Genomic DNA, 22,116 nt, shown 5'->3' on the forward strand with positions numbered 1-22,116 from the left:
AAAGTCCGGAACTCTAAAGCGAACTCCTGGGCGCTCCTCGTCTCCTGTCTCAGGTGGAACAGACGCTCACCCGCCGCTCGGCCCTCTGGTGGGTGGTCGAACACAGCCCGAAACCGACGGGTGAACTCTGCATAATGGTCCCGAGCAGAGTCTGGGCTGTTCCATACCGCGTTGGCCCAGTCCAGGGCTCTCCCCGATAAACAGGAGACAAGGAGGCTTACCCTCTCTTCCTCCGAGGGAGTCGGACGCACGGTAGCCAGGTATAGCTCAAGCTGGAGCAAAAACCCCTGGCAACCAGCCGCTGCTCCATCGTACTCCTTCGGTGGGGTGAGACGCAAAGAGCTGGTCCCAGCCGATGACCCTGTGGGAGTGGGTTGTGTCGTCTGCAGGGGAGCTGTAGGGGGCGTCGGGAGACCACTCCTCTCCCATCGTTCCATCCTCTCCATCATCATGTCCATCGCTGATCCGATACGCTGAAGTACAGCGGTATGATGCTGGACACGCTCCTCCATAGTTGGGAGAGGGGTGGTCGTGGCTCCTGCTGACTCCATAGGTGGTGCGGGCTTCTGTCAGAGCTACTAGGAGTGCTGGGTGGAATGGAGTCAAACGCAGAGAGCAAATAAAGGTTTGTGGATTTATTTTCCAATGCACGGGAAATCCTGCCCTAACACATACGGGCACATCAGAAAAGTCCAAGTAACACCAGACTAAACTGTTCCGAGGAAAATAACAAAATCCACTACAAGATCCTACACCAACATAACAGTAAGTAAGCCCGCACAACAGCCAGCGGGCTACCTAACCTTATATAGCCTACCCAACCAACCTAAACTAAAACAGGTGCACCCAATCAGCCCAAATTAACAGAAACCAAAACGAAAGAAACGATGGCAGCTAGTAGGCCGGTGACGACGACCGCCGAGCCCCGCCCGAACAGGAAGAGGCACCATCCTCGGCGGGATTCGTGACAGCGGGCTGTCATGGGCCTTTTACTGAGGAGTGGTTTCCGTCTGGTCACTCTACCAAAAAGGCTGTGCCTCGACACAATCCTGTATGGGTAATTCCTTCAACCTCTTGGCTTGTTTTTTGCTCTGACATGCACTGTCAACTTTGGGACCTTATATAGAAAGGTGTGTGCCTTTCCAAATCATGTCCAATGAATTGAATTTACAACAGGTGGACTCCAATCAAGTTGTAGTGTAAAGGCTTTCTTCCAGGGGTGAAGGAGAGGACCAAAATGCAGCGCGGCTAGTGTTAAACATGTTTAATACAAACACAAGTGAAACACTACAAACAACATACAAAATAACAAACATGCAAAACCGATACAGACCTATCTGGTGCAGAACACAAACACAGAGACAGGTAACAAACACCCACAAAATCCCAACACAAAACAAGCCTCCTATTTATGAGTCTCAATCAGAGACAACGACTACCATCTGTCTCTGATTGAGAACCCACACCAGGCTGACATAGAAACAGACAAACTAGACACACAACATAGAATTCCCACCCAGCTCACGTCCTGACCAACTAAACACATACAAAACAACAGAAAACAGGTCAGGAACGTGACATGTAGAAACATCTCAAGGATGATCAATGCAAACAGGATGCACCTGAGCTCAATTTCGAGTCTCATAGCAAAGTGTCTGAATACTTGTGTAATAAATTTGCAATAAATTTGCAAGAATTTCTAAAAACCTGTTTTCGCTTTGTCATTATGGGTTATTGTGTGTAGATTGGTAAGGGAAAACATTTATTTGATAAATTTTAGAATAAGGCTGTAACGTAAGAAAATGTGGAAAAAGTCAAGGGGTCTTAATACTTTCCGAATGCACTGTAAATAAATTAAAGGGTGTGAGAGTATGAAGGCTCCGCAAACAGCCAAGTACTGACTACAGCACTTCTCTATAATTGGGGTGAGACTCAGGCTACTTCTATCCTGGTCCCCGATCTCTTTGTGCAGTTTTGCCAAATCTTGCTGTGTTGGCAAGACAGCACAAACATATCTTGGTCCAGGCTTGCTATTGCCGCATTCTGGAAATAAAACAGCTCCAGACCAGAACAATATGTCTACAGAGGGAGAGAACTGTTGCTGTGTGACCTCAGACAGCCATTTCTTTTGATCATCGTTTGATAGATAATGCCTGTGGTCTCATTCCAAGCTGAGCAGTCAGTTCAGACACCCTATATGAGGAAAGGCATTGCTAAAGGATTTTGAAGAAAATGCTGTTTAAAAAAAATTCTATGCAATAATAACATTAATCATGATCACTTAATAACCACAATTTGTAGAATAAAATGAAGTACAGTTGAAGTTGGAAGTTTACATACACTTAGGTTGGAGTCATTAAAACTTGTTTTTTCAAACACTCCACAAATGTCTTGTTAACAAACTATAGTTTTGGAAAGTGGGTTAGGACATCTACTTTGTGCATGACACAAGTAATTTTTCCAACAATTGTTTATAGACAGATTATTTCACTTATAATTCACTGTATCACAATTCCAGTGGGTCAGAATTTTACATACACTAAGTTGACTGTGCCTTTAAACAGCTTGGAAAATTCCAGAAAATTGTCATGGCTTTAGAAGCTTCTGATAGGCTAATTGACATCATTTGAGTCAATTGGAGGTGTACTTGTGGATGTATTTCAAGGCCTACCTTCAAACTCAGTGCCTCTTTGCTTGACATCATGGGAAAATCAAAAGAAATCAGCCAAGACCTCAGAAAAAAATAGTAGACCTCCACAAGTCTGGTTCATCCTTGGGAGCAATTTCCAAACGCCTGAAGGTACCACGTTCATCTGTACAAACAATAGTACGCAAGTATAAACACCATGGGACCACACAGCCGTCATACCACTCAGGAAGGAGGCGCCTTCTGTCTCCTAGAGATAAACGTACTTTGGTGCAAATCAATCCCAGAACAACAGCAAAGGACCTTGTCAAGATGCTGGAGGAAACAGGTACAAAAGTATCTATATCCACAGTAAAACGAGTCCTATATTGACATAACCTGAAAGGCCGCTCAGCAAGGAAGAAGCCACTGCTCCAAAACCGCCATAAAAAAGCCAGACTACGGTTTGCAACTGCACATCGGGACAAAGATCATACTTCTTGGAGAAATGTTCTCTGGTCTGATGAAACAAAAATAGAACTGTTTGGCCATAATGACCATTGTTATGTTTGGAGGAAAAAGGGGGAGTCTTGCAAGCCGAAGAACACCATCCCAACCGTGAAGCACGGGGGTGGCAGCATCATGTTTTGGGGGTGCTTTGCTGCAGGAGGGACTGGTGCACTTCACAAAATAGATGGCATCATGAGGCAAGAAAACTATGTGGATATATTGAAGCAACATCTCAAGACATCAGTCAGGAAGTTAAAGCTTGGTCGTAAATGGGTCTTCCAAATGGACAATGACCCCAAGCATACTTCCAAAGTTGTGTCAAAATGGCTTAAGGACAACAAAGTCAAGGTATTGGAGTGGCCATCACAAAGCCCTGACCTCAATCCTACAGAAAATTTGTGGGCAGAACTGAAAAAGTGTGCGTGAGCAAGGAGGCCTACAAACCTGACTCAGTTACACCAGCTCTGTCAGGAGGAATGGGCCAACATTCACCCAACTTATTGTGGGAAGCTTGTGGAAGGCTACCCAAAATGTTTGACCCATTTTAAACAATTTAAAGGCAATGCTACCAAATACTAATTTAGTGTATGTAAACTTCTGACCCACTGGGAATGTGATGAAAGAAATAAAAGCTGAAATAAATAATTCTCTCTATTATTCTGACATTTCACATTCTTAAAATAAAGTGGTGATCCAAACTGACCTAAAACAGGGAATTTTTACTTGGATTAAATGTCAGGAATTGTGAAAAACTGAGTTGAAATGTATTTGGCTACGGTGTGTGTAAACTTCCGACTTCAACTGTTTGTACAAAAATATCACAAAATCAAGCACATAACATCAGACTGTGTGTCCACTGATGTATTCAGAGAAAATCATCTCAGTCACTGGTTTATAGCAAGATAGGCACAGGCACACATACAGTAGTTTATAGTGTGACTAAACACATAAAACTGTTTCCTGAGCAAACAGCACCTATTCCCTGCAGGGGAGAAATGTGGCCCTATACAGTTTTACACATAGTGGGACGCTATTCCCTATATAGTGCACTACTTTTGACTAGAGCCTATGGTCAAAAGTAGTGCACAGCACTACACTCTTAGAAAAAAGAATTCTGCGGCTGTCCCCATAGGAGAACCCTTTGAAGAACCCTTTTGGGTTCCATGTAGAACCCTCTGTGGAAAGGGTCCTACATGGAACCTTAAAGGGTTCTTCAAAGGGTTCTCCTATGGGGACAGCCAAAGAACCATTTTAGGTTCTAGATAGCACCCCTTTTTCTAAGAGTGTACATAAGGAATAGGGTGCCATTTGAGACGCAGCCATAATCAATGTGCCTCGGCCACTAGCGCTGATGGATAGCGCTGTGCATTATCTATAAGAAGCAAAACTATACATTACACACACACACACACAACCTTGATTAACAAATGTTCTCTTGCTCCTGAGGTTGCTTGCCAGACAGTGAAATATGGAACCTGTAATGTATCACTGGGAACTGAGGCACAGTCCCAAATCGATCCCTAAGCACAACGCCCTATGCACTTGTGGTGGACGTTTCACCATATTACTTATACCAATCAAATCCTCTCAGATCTCGACAAGTGCATAGGGTGTAGGGCTTAGGGTTCATTTTGGGATTGGGCTTCAGTCATTTCCACAACCACTAAAAAGATATCAGAAAGGCATACAGACAGTGACGAAAGTTATGACTTTAATACCAAATAAAACATACAAGACATTACTAAAAGCAGCTTATTGACGTATTGAAACAAAAAAAGCAACAACACAAACACAAAGCATTATTATCATTAATAATTCTCCTCTGTAGTTACCATTTTAGCAATACAATGTCAATATTCTACAGTCCCTATGTCTTAGTGGTAAATATGCGTTTGTTTGTCTATATTCTCCTGACCGCTACATCATCCAACTCTCTTATCTTCATACAGTTCAGATAGACAGAATAAAGACAAAAGATATGATGAATATAACAAAGGATGAAGTGCCTCAGACAACTGATTGCCATAAACAACTGGTTGAGATGAGTGTAGGCCTACACCCTATAAACATGCATGGTACCACATACACCTAAAAAGTACACTTATTCTAAAGGCCTGGTGTTGCCACGCCAATAAAAGATAACTTTCCAAGACACTTGTTATGTTATTATGAATTAACAACTATTTTGAATGTAATGCTGCTGCTTTGCGTGTATCTATGTATATGTGAATTATCCTGATCATATTGGCACACATTTAATAAAAGGAGTCTGTCCATTGAACCTATATACAGATCTACTATGCTATAGCACAAATTATAGGTTTTGTGATAGGTTACATCCAAATTGAAAGTGTTTTTTCTTTAACTTAAATGTGTAAAGTGTAAATCGTATTTTATTTCACAAAATCCCTCAGATAAGACAATCCCTCAGATAAGACAATCCCTCAGATAAGACATGGACATGAGTTCTGGGACAATAGGCTAGCTGTTGTTGGCTTTGCCCTACATGCCATAGTAACGCATGACTGGCTTATCTAAACTCATAAAATGAAATCTTATCTTTAAATAATTAAACCACTGCAATATCAATAGTGATATGTTAGCAAAGAAAATAAAGTGTCTGTTGTACAAATTAGCAAACTAAATGGTACAATATTCCATATGAAGGAAGCTCAGAGAGACAACTGTCTAGTCCAGGCGTTGTTTGTAGTGGGTAAAAGTAAGTGTCCGGCCATTGGGGGTGTGGGGTTGGTTGGTTGCCATGGGGGGGGCACATCACTACTCCACTTAGCGCAGGGTATTAGTGGGCATGCAGTCACACAGGGCTCGCCTCTCTGCCCTCAACACCAGGGTCTCAGTCTAGGAGGAAACAAAAGCAACGCCATGTTAGGGAGTACTAAGCGGAGTAAACTTTTTAAACTAGGCTAAGACTTATAGAGGAACTTTACAGGTAGGTATACAGCAGGCCAGGGTATAGATGTGGTAAAAAGGTCAATCGAACTCGACCAAAACAATGTAATTGCCATGGCAACATGTGGGGGAAAGGGCCGTGGGGGAAAGATCCCAAATCTCCCTATTTCAACGCAGAACAATTTGCTTACATTTAGGCTATTGTTTATGTGTGTATTTCACCAGAGGCGCAACTTTCACTGGGGACGAAGGGGAGATGTCCCCCCCAAAATTATGAAATGGCATTTTTGTACTGGTTTTATCATTGGAATGTGATACAAAACGAGGTAACGGTGTGCTTTAGGACCATGCGGACGTCTCCGAGCAGTCAGGTAGGCCGTTTGGAGTGTTTAGTTGACTGGATAAAAAAATGTATATGTCCCCCCCACTTCTAAAACCTAAGTTGCGCCCCCTGTATTTCACACTATGTTGAGGTAGAAACCGGAGTATAATGCTTGTATGGATGTCAGCCCCAACACATGTTCATGTCATCTTAACCAATCAACTGCATTACAATTAAAAATGACTGACTACCACCACGGATTTCTGTACGCTAGCTATGCTAACCAGTTTATACGAACAGGAGTTAGCATTTAGCAGTCACTTCTTCTAAACCCGAAAAGGGACAACTTCTAAATGTTATGCAGCGAAAACTTCCAAATATATACAAATCGGACTTAAGTAACCACATTGTGGGTCTGTTACAATACATAAATCATGACGGATTTGACAAATATCCACTTAGTTAGATCAAATTTGTCAAATGTGTGCTAATCTGGTCATTGGAACGCTCTGCGTTCCATTGACCCCTTTACTGCATCTATAGGGAGCAACTCAGTACTATCCCAGCCATAACCAGTGCTTGAAGTGGAATGAAATAGATGCTGGTACTCATTTTAGGTGCTGGTACACAGTGGGGTAGTGGGGGCATTGCGTATACTCACAACTTAATAATATTAATATGAATCTGTCAGCAAGAGCACACAACTCTCAACCAGGAGCATCTCACAGAAGAACGACATCGGTATCCCGTAGCTGGTAGGAAAGGCATTTCAACTTATACCAGTAAATGGTAATTAACCACATAAGGAGACCATTTTGAGGTCTGGGAAAAATAAAATGTAAATATTCTGGGAGGGTTTAGATGCCCATTAATTAAATTGTGCACCTAGCATGAGGCCTTTTGGCTAACAGTGTGCTGTACTGTACAATGTAGGCCTACAGTGTACGTGGTGGCAGAGTTTGCAAAACAAATGCACTCCCGATTCATCATCATATCATTCTACCAGGTAGACCTACTTTGCAGTCGACATTTAATTGGGAAGGTTTTTTGTGAAAGCCTTTAGAAATGTTCAAACACCACATGATGACTGAATTGCGCATCGCAAAGATTCAAATAAGACTTCGGACCAAACTTTTTCAATACCTGCTTTGCTTACCCATTGTTGCCTTAAAGCATTGTTGTTTTTCTATTTAAAAAAAAAGTGTGATTGAGAGAGTGAAAACCTGAAAAAAACTATAGGAAAACATATACTTTTTCATTTCTTTCCTTCGCCAGGCGGGCAATTTTTTTGGGTCAAATTAGAGTATACCCACTTCTCCAGGCACCACTACACCACTGCTGGTACTCATCATATATTAAAGGCAATACTATATTCTGTAACAGGTGCCAGTTCTCAATCAATAGAAACTCAAAAGGTGGACAACTACGACCCACTTCAAGCATTAAGTGTAACAATGTGTAAATACAATAGTTTAAATTAAATTAAATTGATGTAGTTCTGTCCTTGTCCTTGAGCTGTTCTTCTCTAGTAATGTTCTGTATTGTGCCATATTTCATGTTTTGTGTGGACCCCCAGGAAGAGTAACTGCTGCTTACGCAACAGCTAATGGGGATCCTAATAAAATGACACGCTGTAACATAAAGTGTAACTGAAAAGAAAGGGATAGCAACTGTTACCCGGGCATCAAGGTTAAAAGCAGTCTTCTTAAGGTCTTGTAGTGCCCTCTGCATGAATTCAAATGCATGACAGTCCACACAGGGCCGACCTGCAAGACAATGTGACAAAATATAAAAACGGTGTTCATTATGATTCATTATAGGCTACTGCATTTTTGAAAACAAAAACAATATTTTAAGACGTTTTGTATTTACAATCAATACATATCTGCTGATACACTTCCTCAATTGCTGTTGTCAATTGGTATAACCTATCGATTAGGCAATCAATCATAATTGATTGTGTTTGGGCCTAGAATTTTTTTAAATCTTTATACACCTAGACAATAGTCATCCGCACTACAGTAACAGCCGCTCATTGTGTATAATCGCAAATGCAACAAAGACAATATATTAAATTAAACCACTTACTTTCAGCAGGGATTACTGTCCCTGCCTCCTGCTCCGCATCACTTGGCCTAAAACACAGGAGCTGCACGGCTAATAGCAGCATCACCGCTTGCAAATAGCCGCTCGATACCATACTGATGCTCGATGCAGGATGTCAAGAGAAAGACCTGGAAAATGGAGATAGCGAATTTTAGCATATGATTCCTTATGATATATAATGAAGTTAATAAACGAAGCATTGATAGGATATATGAAAACGATTGTAGGCTACGTTTCCACGACTAAAGAAAGCAACACCAGCATCCATAATAACATCACAGATGCGGAGGTCTCGTTTTAAATGGGCCAGGCTTTTTTTCATAAAGAAAAAGATCGGAAATATAACTAAGAACAGTATAACATTTAATGTAGGCCTACTCACTGTGGGTGATATTTTAAAGAAAATAAAAACAATTTAGCCTGCCGAAAGACGCCCACCTCAAGACGATTCTGTTGAATATTAATTCAAAGGGCAGAAGGCGCATGCGTATAAAACCCTTTGAGGGTCGTCACTAGTTACCACAGCCACAAAACCAAAATTGGCTCATAAAAATAAAATGAATTTAAGGTTAAGCATACATTTAGCAGTGTGGTTAAGGTTAGGTTTTGTGACTGTGGCAACTGTAAATTAGACAAACGAATTATCCCTCCACAAATCCCGTAAAATTAGGCCTATGCTAAATTATTTTCTTGATTTAATTTAATCATCCCAAATGGAATGTTGGCCTCCCTGGTTCGCTAATATTGTTCACATTTCTTCGCAGTCGCTTATTTGCATAACCTTATACAGAAATGGTTGTACAATAAATATTATCCGCACGTAGACGGACCATTAATTCATACACATTAGTGCACTCTCCAAGTCAATTTTAGGAAAAGGGTTTGTATTAGACTTATTTGCAAAAGGGAAGTCAGCATTCCCTTAGAGTCAAACAGCAATGCTGTTAAAGACATACATCTCAAGTGTTCTGTAAACTCAATATTTTCAAAAGGCCTTGTAAAATGACATTTGTTTTTTGGATAGGTAAGAGAGATGTGTGTTCCTTTGATCTCCCTCGACATGAACATGGGGTCCATGATATGTAGAATCCTTGAGACGACATTTAAAATGATTTAAGGTTAGGGTTTAGTGTAAGGACGTCCCAACGATCCATGTTAGCACTAAGCATGAACATGGTGGGTGTGTCCTAACCAACCGTTCTAGGTTTTCTTAGCTAGGTAGCCTTTTAAAATGCCCGAACTCAAAACGCTTCTTTTTCCAAGATGGCGTCGATGAAGGATAGCGACACCGGCCTGTGGCTCCATAATAAACTAGGATCAACAGACGAACTTTGGGCGCCTTCTAGTATTGCTTCACTCCTCACCGTTTCAGTTATCGACAATATACGGTTGTGTTTTTCGAGTTTGTCGCCTCCAGTAAAGCTAAAAATCTTGCTCGGGATGCTGCATCTTCCGAGGCGGACTGTTGATGAGGTGGGTACGCGAGTTGCTATATGACTGACTGAACACTAGTTAGCCACTGCTACTAGTTAGTTTAAATGGGGTTCTGCAGCAAGTAGCCTTGGTCGATTTGCTAACTAACGTTAATATTTCCTGAGTGGGAAGTATAGTACACCATACTTACAAGCTAACCCTGGAGGTAGACTTATCTAGGTGCATATGGCGTAGACTCTTCGCTTAGGGAGACCTGTTCCGAAGAGCCAAGTGTCTACAGCCAGGAGGTAGTTTGCTAGCTAACTATCGTTTGTTTAGGCTCATTCTGGCCAGTCTCATAATTTGTTTACCTAACGCACGTGCATTACTTTCACAAACACCAAGTTAACTTAGTTAGCGATCTAGCCTGACGTTTAACATTCAACCTGTTTGTAGTGTAGTCGCGATTTTTTTTTGTCGTCTGAGAAGCGTTCAAATGCTCAAAACTTCTCGGCGCTTTGTCAGTCCAGGTGGATTCGCATGTCTGCCAGGCTGCTTGTGCCATTTTGGAGGGCGTAACCAGCGAGTTAAGTTACAAGTCAAAATAGGGAAACGGCCTTTAAAATATATTTTTTAAATCGTCTAGTAGCTAAACGTTCTATTAACTTTGATACAGTCTAGCTTCTTAGCTACAACTTGTTGTAAACCAGGTGCACTACAATTTCTCGACATTGCTTTGTTTACCAATTATATTTCTGTGATGATTAATTGATTGAATTAGCTACCTGTATACGTGTCATTTCAATTTCATGACCATCACAAAATCTACATATCCTGTAATGCATTATCTCCGTCATTAGTCCACGGCGCTTTATTCTCCTAAATTACACAATTCACAGTCCATGCGGCCTACTGTTCCACCATGTATTGGGCATACATCTTTCCCATGTCCTACTGTTCAGAAGCCTGATAGCTGCCAGAATTAAACTTGCCCAGCTCCTATTATTGCTGAACTGTGGGACCTTATCTCCTTCTGGAGGACAGAAGCTCAAAACATTGGGCAAGACTGTGTGGGGTCCTCTATGATGTGCTTGGCCTTGTTCCTTGCCCGTAAGTCTCCTGAACTGGACCCCAGGTTTACGGTCCTCCTGAGGATGCCCATGTTAGCTACTGACAACCCACCAGGCCAGGAAACAAAGTCAGCACACACTCTATATGGAAGGTGTAGTAGTTGGATGTATTCCATTTCTTTGCCCTGCCCTAACCTCCACATCCACCTCCCTCTTATGCCCATATACACCCTGCCCCATAGAGATTCTATAATCAATTTATTTCTATCAACAGACAGCAATGCATACTGTGAGCCATGTATACATGTAAAGCCTAAAGACACATGACCATTCCACAAGATTGAATGATAAGTTTATTTTTTAATTAATCTTGCTCTACTAACCTCCACAATCACCTCATTTGACATGCCAGATGAAAGAGGCTCTATCAGAGATCATCCAGCTGGCCACGGTGGACTCTGAGCCCTGGGTACTGATGGTGGCAGATATCCTTAAGTCTTTCCCAGAGACGGGCTCTCTCAACCTGGACCTGGAGGAGCAGAACCCTAACGTACAGGACATCTTGGGCGAGCTCCGGGAGAAAGGTTGGTACGCTACCATATTCTAGGGGTCAAGAGTAAAATGAGAGCAGAAGGGGATGTTGAGGATCATGGTTCTAGCTTTACAACTGGAATGACTATGATTATGTAAACTGTGCTTGGGTAATTTGTAGTACAGAATAGGATGCATGTTCCAGCATGTTGGTGCTGTTCTGACATCACCTGTTGATTGGCCATCTATCAGAGTCCTACTTTTTCTTTATCACCTGTGAACATGTTAGTGCTTGTGCAGGTACTTGTTGGTTGCACCTGCCTGTTTCCATCACACTTCTGCTTTTGCTTCCTCTTTGGGGTCTAGGCTTGAGATGCTGTAAAAACAGGGCTTTATAAATACATTTGATTGATCTCCCCCTGCAGTGAGTGAGTGTGAGGCGTCAGCCATGCTCCCTCTGGAGTGCCAGTACCTGAACAAAAGCGCCCTGACCACCCTGGTGGGCCCACTCACGCCCCCCGTCAAACACTTCCAGCTCAAGAGGAAGCCCAAGAGCGCCACCCTCCGGGCAGAACTGCTGCAGAAATGTAAGAGAAGACACTTCCCTCGATCCACCCACCCTGGGTGCATGTCAATAGTCTAGTGGCATCCTCGTAATCTTCTTCATCTGGGGCCTAGGAATACTGATCAAGGATCATGTTCCCCCTGTCCATGTAATGTTACTCATTATGATCTAAAAGGCAGAACTGATCCTAGATCACAACTCTTACTCTGAGACGCTTAATGAATGTGGCCCCTGATGTGAAAAGCAAAAGTTAAAGCGCTATGGTGGATGCTTACTTGGGATTTGCTTTCACTTGTCCAGTTGTTTTTCACACATCAGTGCAGGTGAAGGAAAGTAGATGAGAAAGTAAAGCCACTTTAGACTCTTCAGATGGTCCCAGTGCTTTTTCTGTATCAAAAAGGGGCTAAGGTGGTGGACGTGGCACGTTCAGCCCATCAGTGCGGCTGAATTCAGTCAAGGCCCTGGGAAATAATGTCTTTGAGGCCCCCATCTTGGCGGTTGAGAGAATTTCAGTGTTTTAAAGCCAATTTCTTGCAGAAAATGATATGCAAATTCTTTTTCACACATTTTGCTATGGGGTGGGGAGAATTTGATCAGTTTAGCAAATTTCCTGCAAATCAAAATTACAAAAGTTTATTGGTCACGTACACAGATTTGTAGACATTATCGCAGGTGCAGTGAAATGCTTGTGTTTCTAGCTCAAAGTACAGAATACCTAACAATACACGTAATCTAAAAAGTCCGGACGAAACATTAGGAACACTTGCTCTGTCCATGACGTAGACTGACCAGGTGAAAGCTATGATCCCTTATTGATGTCACTTGGTAAATCCACTTCAATAAGTGTAGAGGAGAAGACAGGTTAAAAAAAGGATTTGAGACATGGATTGTCTGTGTGCCATTCAGAGGGTTAATGGGCAAGACCAAAGATTTAAGTGCCTTTGAATGAGGTATGGTAGTAGGTGCCAGGCGCACTGGTTTGTGTCAATTACTGCAGCGCTGCTGCGTTTTTCACGCTCAAGTTTCCCATGTGTATTAAAAGTGGTCGACTACCCAAAGAACATCCAGCCAACTTAACACAACTGTGGGACGCATTGGAGTCAACATGGGCCAGCAAGCAACCCTGTGGAATGCTTTCGACACCTTGTAGAGTCCATGCCCTGACGGCTTGAGGCTGTTCTGAGGGCAGAAGGGGGTGCAACTCAATATCAGGAAGGCGTTCCTATGGTTTTGTACACTGGTGTATATGGATAGACAAGTCCTTTCCAAAGACTGCTCCCTCAAGCTGGAGCTGAGAAAAAATATTGCAGTTTAAGTAAATTTCCTGCAATTCTATGCATTTTGCCATGGCTAATGCTGTGTCCTTATGCTCAAATATTTTAACAAGTCAATACTTCTGAAATCATCGTTTTAGTCTGGCTTTTATTTTAGTAATTGTTGGTTCTCAAATATGTATTTAAAGATGCATAGGTCTATCTTTTCTACATACTAGTTTGTCATTTAAGTTTACGCTGACAGTGTTTTTCCACCTTGAAAATAAATAATTTGGACTTTTCTGTGCAGAAAAGACCCTGACTCGCCATGTTTCGGGTCTCCTGTCCTTTGTAGGGTCCCTATAAAATCTCCGTTGCGGAGAACGCAGGCGGAATCTAGACCTTAAAATGGAATTCAACATAAAAAAAATCTATTGAGCTTACTAGGAAATTAACTAAATGTATTGAGCATTCATTTGTTCAAGATTATCATAAGACCTGAACAAAATACATCAGTGATTCATATTTTCCTTCAACTTTCTGAAGAGGCAAAGGCACAGGAATTCACCTGGGTGTGTGTGCACGCGTTTGTCGAACACTTTGCGTAGCCGTTAGCGATGATGCTAATGTAATGACGGCCGTCTTCTGGTAGATGGAAAGGCTTTCTCAAAAGACCACAATTAAATGTTAGTAGCAATATGTAACTTTTTGGGGCGACCCAACTAAATTCAAAGAAATGTGAGTTATAGATCTATCATTCGACTTGAAAGCAATTCTAAGAAGCAGTAGATCTGTTCTTTGTGATATTCCTATGCTTCCTATTCTGTTTTGGTTTTGTACAATAGCTTCAAACAGCTGAAACAACAATATTTTTTATTATGGAAAATATATTTCACAGTGGTGTAGATGGTAAAATGATTCTCTTCACTATACTAGTTTATTTTGTCACAAACTGAAATTAGGATAACTATTAGTTCTAGCAACAAGGAAATGGAGGAGCGATTTTTGAATAGATCAACTTTAATTTAAGTAGCCAATGTCTACCTGGCAGAATGATATCATGATTAGTGGCCTTTTGTTTTGAAAACTCTGCAATCACATGAGCGCTACAGAAACATCGCTAACCAAACAATTGTCTCATGTTGCACTTATATTAAAGGGTAACTACACCCAAAAATCAAGATTTCTTAGATTTTTCACAGACCTCAAAAGTGGTCTCTTGATGTGGTTTAAGCATTGTTGTGGACTTAGAATATCAAATGTTTGTTTTTCTATAAAAAAAAAAGGTGTGATTTAGAGAACCTGAAACTGGGGAAAAACAGAAACCTGGAAAAACAAAACAGAGAAACTGGAATTTGGAGGGAAATGAAATCAGGCAAAAAATACAATATTTTATAGGGCCCTACCTTTGTGCTAGTTTAGTGAATGGTCTTTTTCACATTAGTGAGTGGACTCATGTTCATTACAGCATGCACTGGAAAATGAATATGAACGTTTATTGGACAAGTTCATGTAGTCCTCCCTATTTGTTTTCTTCTGTTTGGTGCCAAATGAACAGCATCCTCTGGTGTATTCACTAGGAACCTAACGGAAGCAAACGGGACAAAACTGGGAGGAACTTTACCTAAATTAGTAGTTTTAAACATTTTCCATTGCAAAATATTTTTGACTCATCGTTCTGTTGTGGTTTCAGCCACAGAGACGGCTCAACAGCTGAAGAAGACCGCGGGAGTGCCTTTCCATGCAAAAGGAAGAGGCCTGGTCAAGAAGATTGACACCACCAGTGAGTTTGACATACACACAGCAATTACAATACTCGTTTTTGCTAAGACTAGGCATATAAACACTTACACATTCATACCCACGGGTGTCTAATTGGTTGCTGAGATATCATGTTTTATACTCTCCCTTCCAGCACCTCTCAAGGGGATCCCCAAAGCCCCGTTCCGCAGCCCCACCACCCCCAGTATGTTCAGCCCGCCGAGCAACCGCACACCCATTGCCCCAGCACGGACGCCCCTGCGCAAGGAGAGGGGAGTCAAGGTAACGAAGGGGCCTTAACAAGTGACCTTGTTTTCTTTTGAGGGATAGTTCACCCACAGTACAAAATTACATTGGTTTCCTCATCCTGCAAGCAGTCTATGGACAAGGTAAGATCGCAATCCATGCTTTGGTTTTGTTTTCGGACAGTGGGTTCACAAGCAAAACCAAAGCATGGATTGCTGTCTTAACCTCGTTCATAGACTGCTTATACAGTAAGGAAACCAATATGTCATTTTGTAATAAATAAATAAAGTTTTTCACAATAGACAGGAAGCAGGGTTTCCGTTATGAAAATGTGCTGGACATTTGACCAGTAGCATTTTAATTTACCAGACATTTGAGAAATGTACTGGACCCAAATGTATTGGGTGCGTAAACTGATTAGGGCGTCCACCCACGGTGCTCAGAATAACCACAATCACATTTAGATTATGGTCATTCATCTTAACAGAACATACAACTCCAGGATGCAACGGCGTGCATCCTTGTTCCTGAATTCCGATGCACACTTGGAAGATTTTAAAATAACTGTCCATTTACTTTTCCTCAGTCAACAAGACGAGTAACTAACAGCAAAATCACGGCTGTGTGATCACGCTCTCCGCAGCCGACGTGAGTAAGACCTTTAAAACAGGTCAACATTCACAAGGCCGCAGGGCCAGACGAATTACCAGGACGTGTACTCCGAGCATGCGCTGACCAACTGGCAAGTGTCTTCACTGACATTTTCAACCTCTCCCTGACCGAGTCTGTAATACCTACATGTTTCAAGCAGACCACCATAGTCCCTGTGCCCAAGAACACCAAGGTAACCTGCCTAAATGACTACCGACCCTTAGCACTCACGTCTGTATCCATGAAGTGCTTTGAAAGGCTGGTCATGGCTCACAACACAGACCCACTCCAATTTGCATACCACCCCAACAGATCCACAGATGCTGCAATCGTTATTGCACTCCACACTGCCCTTTCACACCTGGACAAATCGAACACTTATGTGAGAATGCTATTCATTGACTACAGCTCAGCGTTCAACACCATAGTGCTCTCAAAGCTCATCAAGAAAGCTAAGGGCCCTGGGACTAAACACCTCCCTCTGCAACTGGATCCTGGACTTCCTGACAGGCCGCCCCGAGGTGGTAAAGGTAGAGTAACAACACATCCTCCACGCTGATCCTCAACACGGGGGGCCCCTCTGGGGTGTGTGCTCAGTCCCCTCCTGTACTCCCTGTTCACTCACGACTGCACGGCCAGCCACGACTCCAACACCAAGTTAGCCGATGACACAACAGTGGTAGACCAGATCACCAACAACAATGAGGGAGGAGGTAAGAGACCTGGCCGTGTGGTACCAGGACAACAACCTCTCCCTCAATGTGATCAAGACAAAGGAAATGATTGTGGACTACAGGAAAAGGAGGACCGAGTACGCCCCCATTCTCATCGACAGGGCTGCAGTGGAGCAGGTTGAGAGCTTCAAGTTCCTTGGTGTCCACATCACCAACACACTCATGGTCCAAACATACCAAGACAGTCGTGAAGAAAGCACGACAGTCTATTCCACCTCAGGGGACTGAAAAGATTTGTCATGGGTCCTCAGATCCTCAAAAGGTTTTACAGCTGCACCATCTGAGAGCATCCTGACTAGTTGCATCACTGCCTGTGAGAGGAAGATGTAGTGTTAGAGGAAGGCCCTAAAAAGTCAGACTCCAGCCACCCTAGTCATAGACTTCTCTATGCTACCGCACGGGAAGCGGTACCGGAGCGCCAAGTCTAGGTCCAAAAGGCTTTTAAACAGCTTCTACCCCCAAGCCATAAGACTCCTGAACATCTAATCAAATGGCTACCCAGACTATTTGCATGGCCCTCTTTTACGCTGCTGCTACTCTCTTATCTATGCATAGTCATTTTAATAACTCTACCTACGTGTACATATTACCTCGACTAACCCGTGCCCCCGCACATTGACTCTGTACCGGTACCCCCTGTATATAGCCTTTGTTTTTTATTTTTTAGGTATTTTTCTAAAAAACTGCATTGTTGGTTAAGGGCTTGTAAGTACGCATTTCACTCGAAGTTCTACGCTGTATTCAGTGCATGTGACAAATAAAAATGTTATGTATTTATCAATGAATAGGCAAAGCATTATTTAGCAATGGGATTATACTTTTTTTTGTTGCAGAATTCAATTTAATTTAGTAATAAATAAAAAAAAATGCCTAAAGCTGGCTATTACCGGCTAACGGAAACCTTGATGGGAAGCTGTATTGAAAGGATTGTCATTTTAAAATTGGTGGTTCAATGTGTTAAGCGATGCACATTATTGATGCACATTATTGTCTGTTCTTTAGTTGTTAGACATCTCAGAGCTCGATATGGTGGGAGCTGGTAGAGAGGCAAAGAGGAGAAGAAAGACTTTGGGTAAATGCATTTATTCATATTTTTTATCAACAGTGCATTTGGAAAGTATTCAGACCCCTTGACTTTTTCCACATTTTGTTACGTTAGACTTATTCTAAAATTGCAACTTTTTTTTTTTTTTCACCCATCAATCTTCACACTACCCCATAATGACAAAGCAAAAACTGTTTATACATTTTAGCAAATTTATAAAAAGTACTCTTCAGTACTTTGTTGAAGCATCTTTGTCAGCAATTATTACAGCCTCGTCTTCTTGAGTATGACGCTAAAAGCTTGGCACACCTGTATTTGGGGAGTTTCTCCCGTTCTTCTCTACAGATCCTCTCAAGCTCTGTCAGGTTGGATGGGGAGTGTCGCTGCACAGCTATTTTCACGTCTCTCCAGAGATGTTCGATTGGGTTCAAGTCCGGGCTCTGGCTGGGCCACTAAAGGACATTCAGAGACTTGTCCCGAAGCCACTCCTGCGTTGTCTTGGCTGTGTGCTTAGGGTCGTTGTCCTGTTGGAAGGTGAACCTTCACCCCAGTCTGAGGTCCTGAGCGCTCTGGAGCTGGTTTTCATCAAGGATCTCTGTACTTTGCTCCGTTCATCTTTGCCTCAATCCTGACTAGTCTCACAGTCCATCCCGCTGAAAAACATCCCCACAGCGTGATGCAGCCTCTACCATGCTTCCCCGTAGGGATGGGGCCAGGATTTCTCCAGACTTGGCACTTGGCATTCAGGCAAAAGAGAATCTTGGTTCTCATGGTCTGAGTCCTTTAGGTGTCTTTTGGCAAACTCCAAACGGGCTGTCATGTGCCTTTTACTGAGTAGTGGCTTCCGTCTGGCCACTCTACCATAAATGCCTGATTGGTGAAGTGCTGCAGAGGTGGTTGTCCTTCTGGAAGGTTCTCGCATCTCCACAGAGGAACTCTAGAGCTCTGTCAGAGTAACCATCAGATTCTTGGTCACCTCCCTGACAAAGGCCCTTCTCGCCCGATTGCTCAGTTTGGTCGGGGCGGCCAGCTCTAGGAAAAGTCTTATTGGTTCCAAACTTCTTCTATTTAAGAATGATGGAGGCCATTGTGTTCTTGGGGATCTTCAATGTTGCAGAATTGTTTTTGTACCCTTCACCAGATCTGTGCCTCGACACAATCCTGTCTCGGGGCTCTACGGACAATTCCTTCAACCTCATGGTTTGGTTTTTGCTCTGACATGCACTGTCAACTGTGGGACCTTTTTTATATAGACAGGTGTGTGCCTTTCCAAATCCTGTCCAATCAATTGAATTTACTAAAGGTGAACTCCAAGTTGTAGAAACATCTCGCAGATGATCAATAGAAACAGGATGCACTTGAGCTCAACTTCGAGTCATTGCAAAGGGTCTGAATACTTATGTAAATAAGGTATTTGTTTTTTAAATATTTGATAAATGTACAAACATTTCTAAACCTGTTTTTGCTTTTTCATTATGGGGTATTGTGTATAGATTGCTAAGGATTTTTATTTGTTTAATCCATTTTAGAATAAGGCTGTAACGTAACAAAATGTGGAAAAAGTCAAGGCGTCAGAAATACAGTGCCTTCGGAAAGTATTCAATCTAGCTAGCAGTCTTCACTATTATTCACCGTCTTTGACTCACTCATTCTTATTGATCTCTTTCTCTCATGGTACAGAAACAGAGGTTGGGGAGAAAGCTGCCAAAGAGGAGCCTGTGGTGGAGAATGCTACACCAGACTATGCTGCTGGACTGGTGTCCACACAGGTAGGAAGAGAGACACTGTCACGCAATTAACAAAGTGATTATTGAATTGTAACCTATTCAACGGGTGTTTTCAGAAACTGGGTGCGTTGAACAACGAGAGCGCCCTGCCGTCTACGAGTTACATGCCTGCTACTCCCAGTATGGTCCCCTCCTCCTACATTCCTAGTTCAGAGACACAGCCAGGTGAGAGAGACATCTTCACACACCTAGATACCTGTTACTCAAATCTGTTACCCTCCATTTGGTCCTATATGAAGTCGGTTTTTGCAATATGGCACGGTTGTAGCACATTGAGTAAATAAGCCTTGGACAATTAAAGACTTGTCTGAGCCAGAACGGTCTATAGGGCAGTCTCCTGTTTCTGTAGCGAGGCAGCTTGATTTACAATACTCGTAGCAGCTTGCCTTTTGATACACCACATGGAATTTGATGTATTGGATTGACAAACTACCTGGATTGACAAAGTTCTGACAAGATTTCCATCCGTACTTACTCCTATCCAGTCTTCTGCACAACCAATTAGCGATTGATAGAGCGATTGTCTCAGATGTCGAAAAACTGAGTCTTTATTCATCCTCTTTCTCTAGCGAATGCGGGCGGTTCAGGGCGTGACGTCCTACAGTCGAGTCGACAGACTGAGGAGTCGGCCACGCCCAGCGCTGCCACCACCACCCTCCCCGGCCAGTTCAAACAAAGGACGCCCATGTACAACGCCGGCAACACGGCCGCCAGCCCCACCGCCCCCGCCTCCCCCAGCACCCCCGCCAGTAGCAACGGCCCCCAGGCTGCCGCCATTGCCACGCAGCCCGAGACCCCAGCCACACAGCCCCCCGCTACCCCCCAGACCAGCACACCCCAGCCCAAAAAGAACCTCTCGCTCACTGTGAGTTGGATAAAGGCATCATTGGGACTCTGTTCCAACATTTGCACCACTATACTACTTAGAATGAAGCGATATATTGGGCATGCATTCTAAGATGAACTTGTGTTACTATGCGAGAATGTCACGCTTACATACAAACATTGATTGTAGAGATTGTAGTTTAGTATTTGTAATGGTTTGGCATGCGATGGTGGTTTTTACTTAAGAGTTATGTAGTTTTGTCTTCGTTAAATGCACTGACTAAGTGACTCTGTATAAGAGCATCTGCTAAATGTCTAAAATGTAAATGCATGCAGTGTGGTGTGGCGTAATCTCTGTGCCATGTGTTGTGGTCCCCCCCCTCAGAGAGAACAGATGTATGCTGCTCAGGAAATGTTCAAGACCGCTAACAAGGTCACCAGACCAGAGAAAGCTCTCATCCTGGGCTTCATGGCCGGATCCAGAGGTACTGTACTGCTTTGTGCAAATACTCCCATTTCCCTAGATGAAGTCCACCTAGCGTATGAGTTTTGTACTGTTGGAATTGCAATGTTTTAGTAATAAGTAACAGCTTTTTGCAACAGAGAATAAATATTCCCTCAAGTACAGGGGAGGCTGCTGAGAGTAGGACGGCTCATAATAAGGGCTGGAACGGAGCAAATGGAATGGCAAATGCCGACGTATTTGATACCATTCCACTGATTACGCTCCAGCTTTTACCACGAGCCCGTCCTCCTCAATTAAGGTGCAACAGACCTGTGCTGGAGTATGTCCACTTAGTGGCATACTGTATGAGTTTAACTTAATAATGTTTTTAGTAATGTGTGGGTATGTTCAAGTGCTCTGGAGGCGGAGCTGGCTACACACACCTTTTAAAACACTCTTGCACCACTGCGAGTTCTCCTGCTACGACACACACAAACTACACCTCTACCTGTTGGTGTATCCCCTCCTCCAGAGAACCCGTGTCCGGAGCAGGGGGACATCATCCAGATCAAGCTAAGCGAGCACACCGAGATCCTGCCCAAGGCGGACGGCACGGGCAGCACCACCATGCTGGTGGACACGGTGTTTGAGATGAACTACTCCACAGGACAGTGGACCCGCCTCAAGAAGTACAAACCAATCACCAACACCTCCTGAGGTGGCTGCTGGCCTGCCTGCCGTGACGAAACACACACGTATACATACACACGCCAAATCCTACTCGGGTGGCCAGGGACTTGTCATACTCACACACATGGGCCAAATCCAGCCCGTGAGAGGGGCTGGGGAGTGGGGGAACAGATCCCTCTTTCTCAAAGTTTCTTCATTGCCAAAAGGCAAGGACCCTCAAGACTCGTTTCCGTTGGTTCGTTTTTCTTTTCAGTTATGTCCCCTCAGATTCCTGAACATTTGTGTGTTAGAGTCCTTATACCTTATTTTCATAAGATACCTGTCAAGACCTGCTTTACTATGAAAAGGTGCAAGCATGCCATAAAATATTACAACTGTCTGTGTTTTTCACTGTGAGAATGACGTTTACTGTATTCTTCCTACTTCGTTTGAGAACATGTAAGAAACTAAAGAACCCAAACCATCGGTGAACATGTGACAGAGAGGGATGATGGGTTTCCTTTTTGCTGTGAAATTCTGTTTTGAAAAGTTCCGGAGAATGTTTCGTTTTTTTCCATCCTTACCAAGGGAAGAAAAATAAAGCGAAAAATGTTCAGATTCCAGAGTGTTAGAGTCCTTCAGAACCT

General features: G+C 43.0%; 2 protein-coding genes across 4 annotated transcripts; one reads left to right on the forward strand and one right to left on the reverse strand.

The window, feature by feature from the left end:
* Positions 1-4,825: 4,825 nt before the first annotated feature.
* LOC129865667 (neuropeptide-like protein C4orf48 homolog) lies at positions 4,826-10,168 on the reverse strand. Of its 3 annotated transcripts, none has more exons than XM_055938616.1 (4): positions 10,099-10,168; positions 8,457-8,602; positions 8,046-8,134; positions 4,826-5,995 (listed from the first exon to the last, which is right to left on the reverse strand). In XM_055938616.1, exons 2-4 carry the CDS (start codon positions 8,566-8,568, stop codon positions 5,924-5,926), a joined length of 273 nt encoding a protein of 90 aa, XP_055794591.1. In that variant the 5' UTR covers positions 8,569-8,602; positions 10,099-10,168; the 3' UTR covers positions 4,826-5,923. The 3 variants fall into 3 exon arrangements, with proteins under 3 accessions (XP_055794591.1, XP_055794590.1, XP_055794589.1); XM_055938615.1 differs by lacking the exon at positions 10,099-10,168 and adding an exon at positions 8,913-8,992; XM_055938614.1 differs by lacking the exon at positions 10,099-10,168 and adding an exon at positions 8,857-8,962.
* LOC129865665 (negative elongation factor A-like) lies at positions 9,552-22,087 on the forward strand. The gene is made up of 11 exons (XM_055938610.1): positions 9,552-9,947; positions 11,370-11,541; positions 11,914-12,075; positions 15,000-15,089; positions 15,222-15,349; positions 17,701-17,770; positions 19,424-19,512; positions 19,587-19,695; positions 20,100-20,395; positions 20,741-20,840; positions 21,333-22,087. The coding sequence occupies exons 1-11, from the start codon at positions 9,738-9,740 to the stop codon at positions 21,515-21,517; spliced, it is 1,611 nt and encodes a 536-aa protein (XP_055794585.1). The 5' UTR covers positions 9,552-9,737; the 3' UTR covers positions 21,518-22,087.
* The last annotated feature ends 29 nt before the right edge of the window (positions 22,088-22,116 follow it).

This window comes from Salvelinus fontinalis, chromosome 11, assembly GCF_029448725.1.
Source record: "Salvelinus fontinalis isolate EN_2023a chromosome 11, ASM2944872v1, whole genome shotgun sequence".
NCBI classification, from domain to species: Eukaryota; Metazoa; Chordata; class Actinopteri; order Salmoniformes; family Salmonidae; genus Salvelinus; species Salvelinus fontinalis.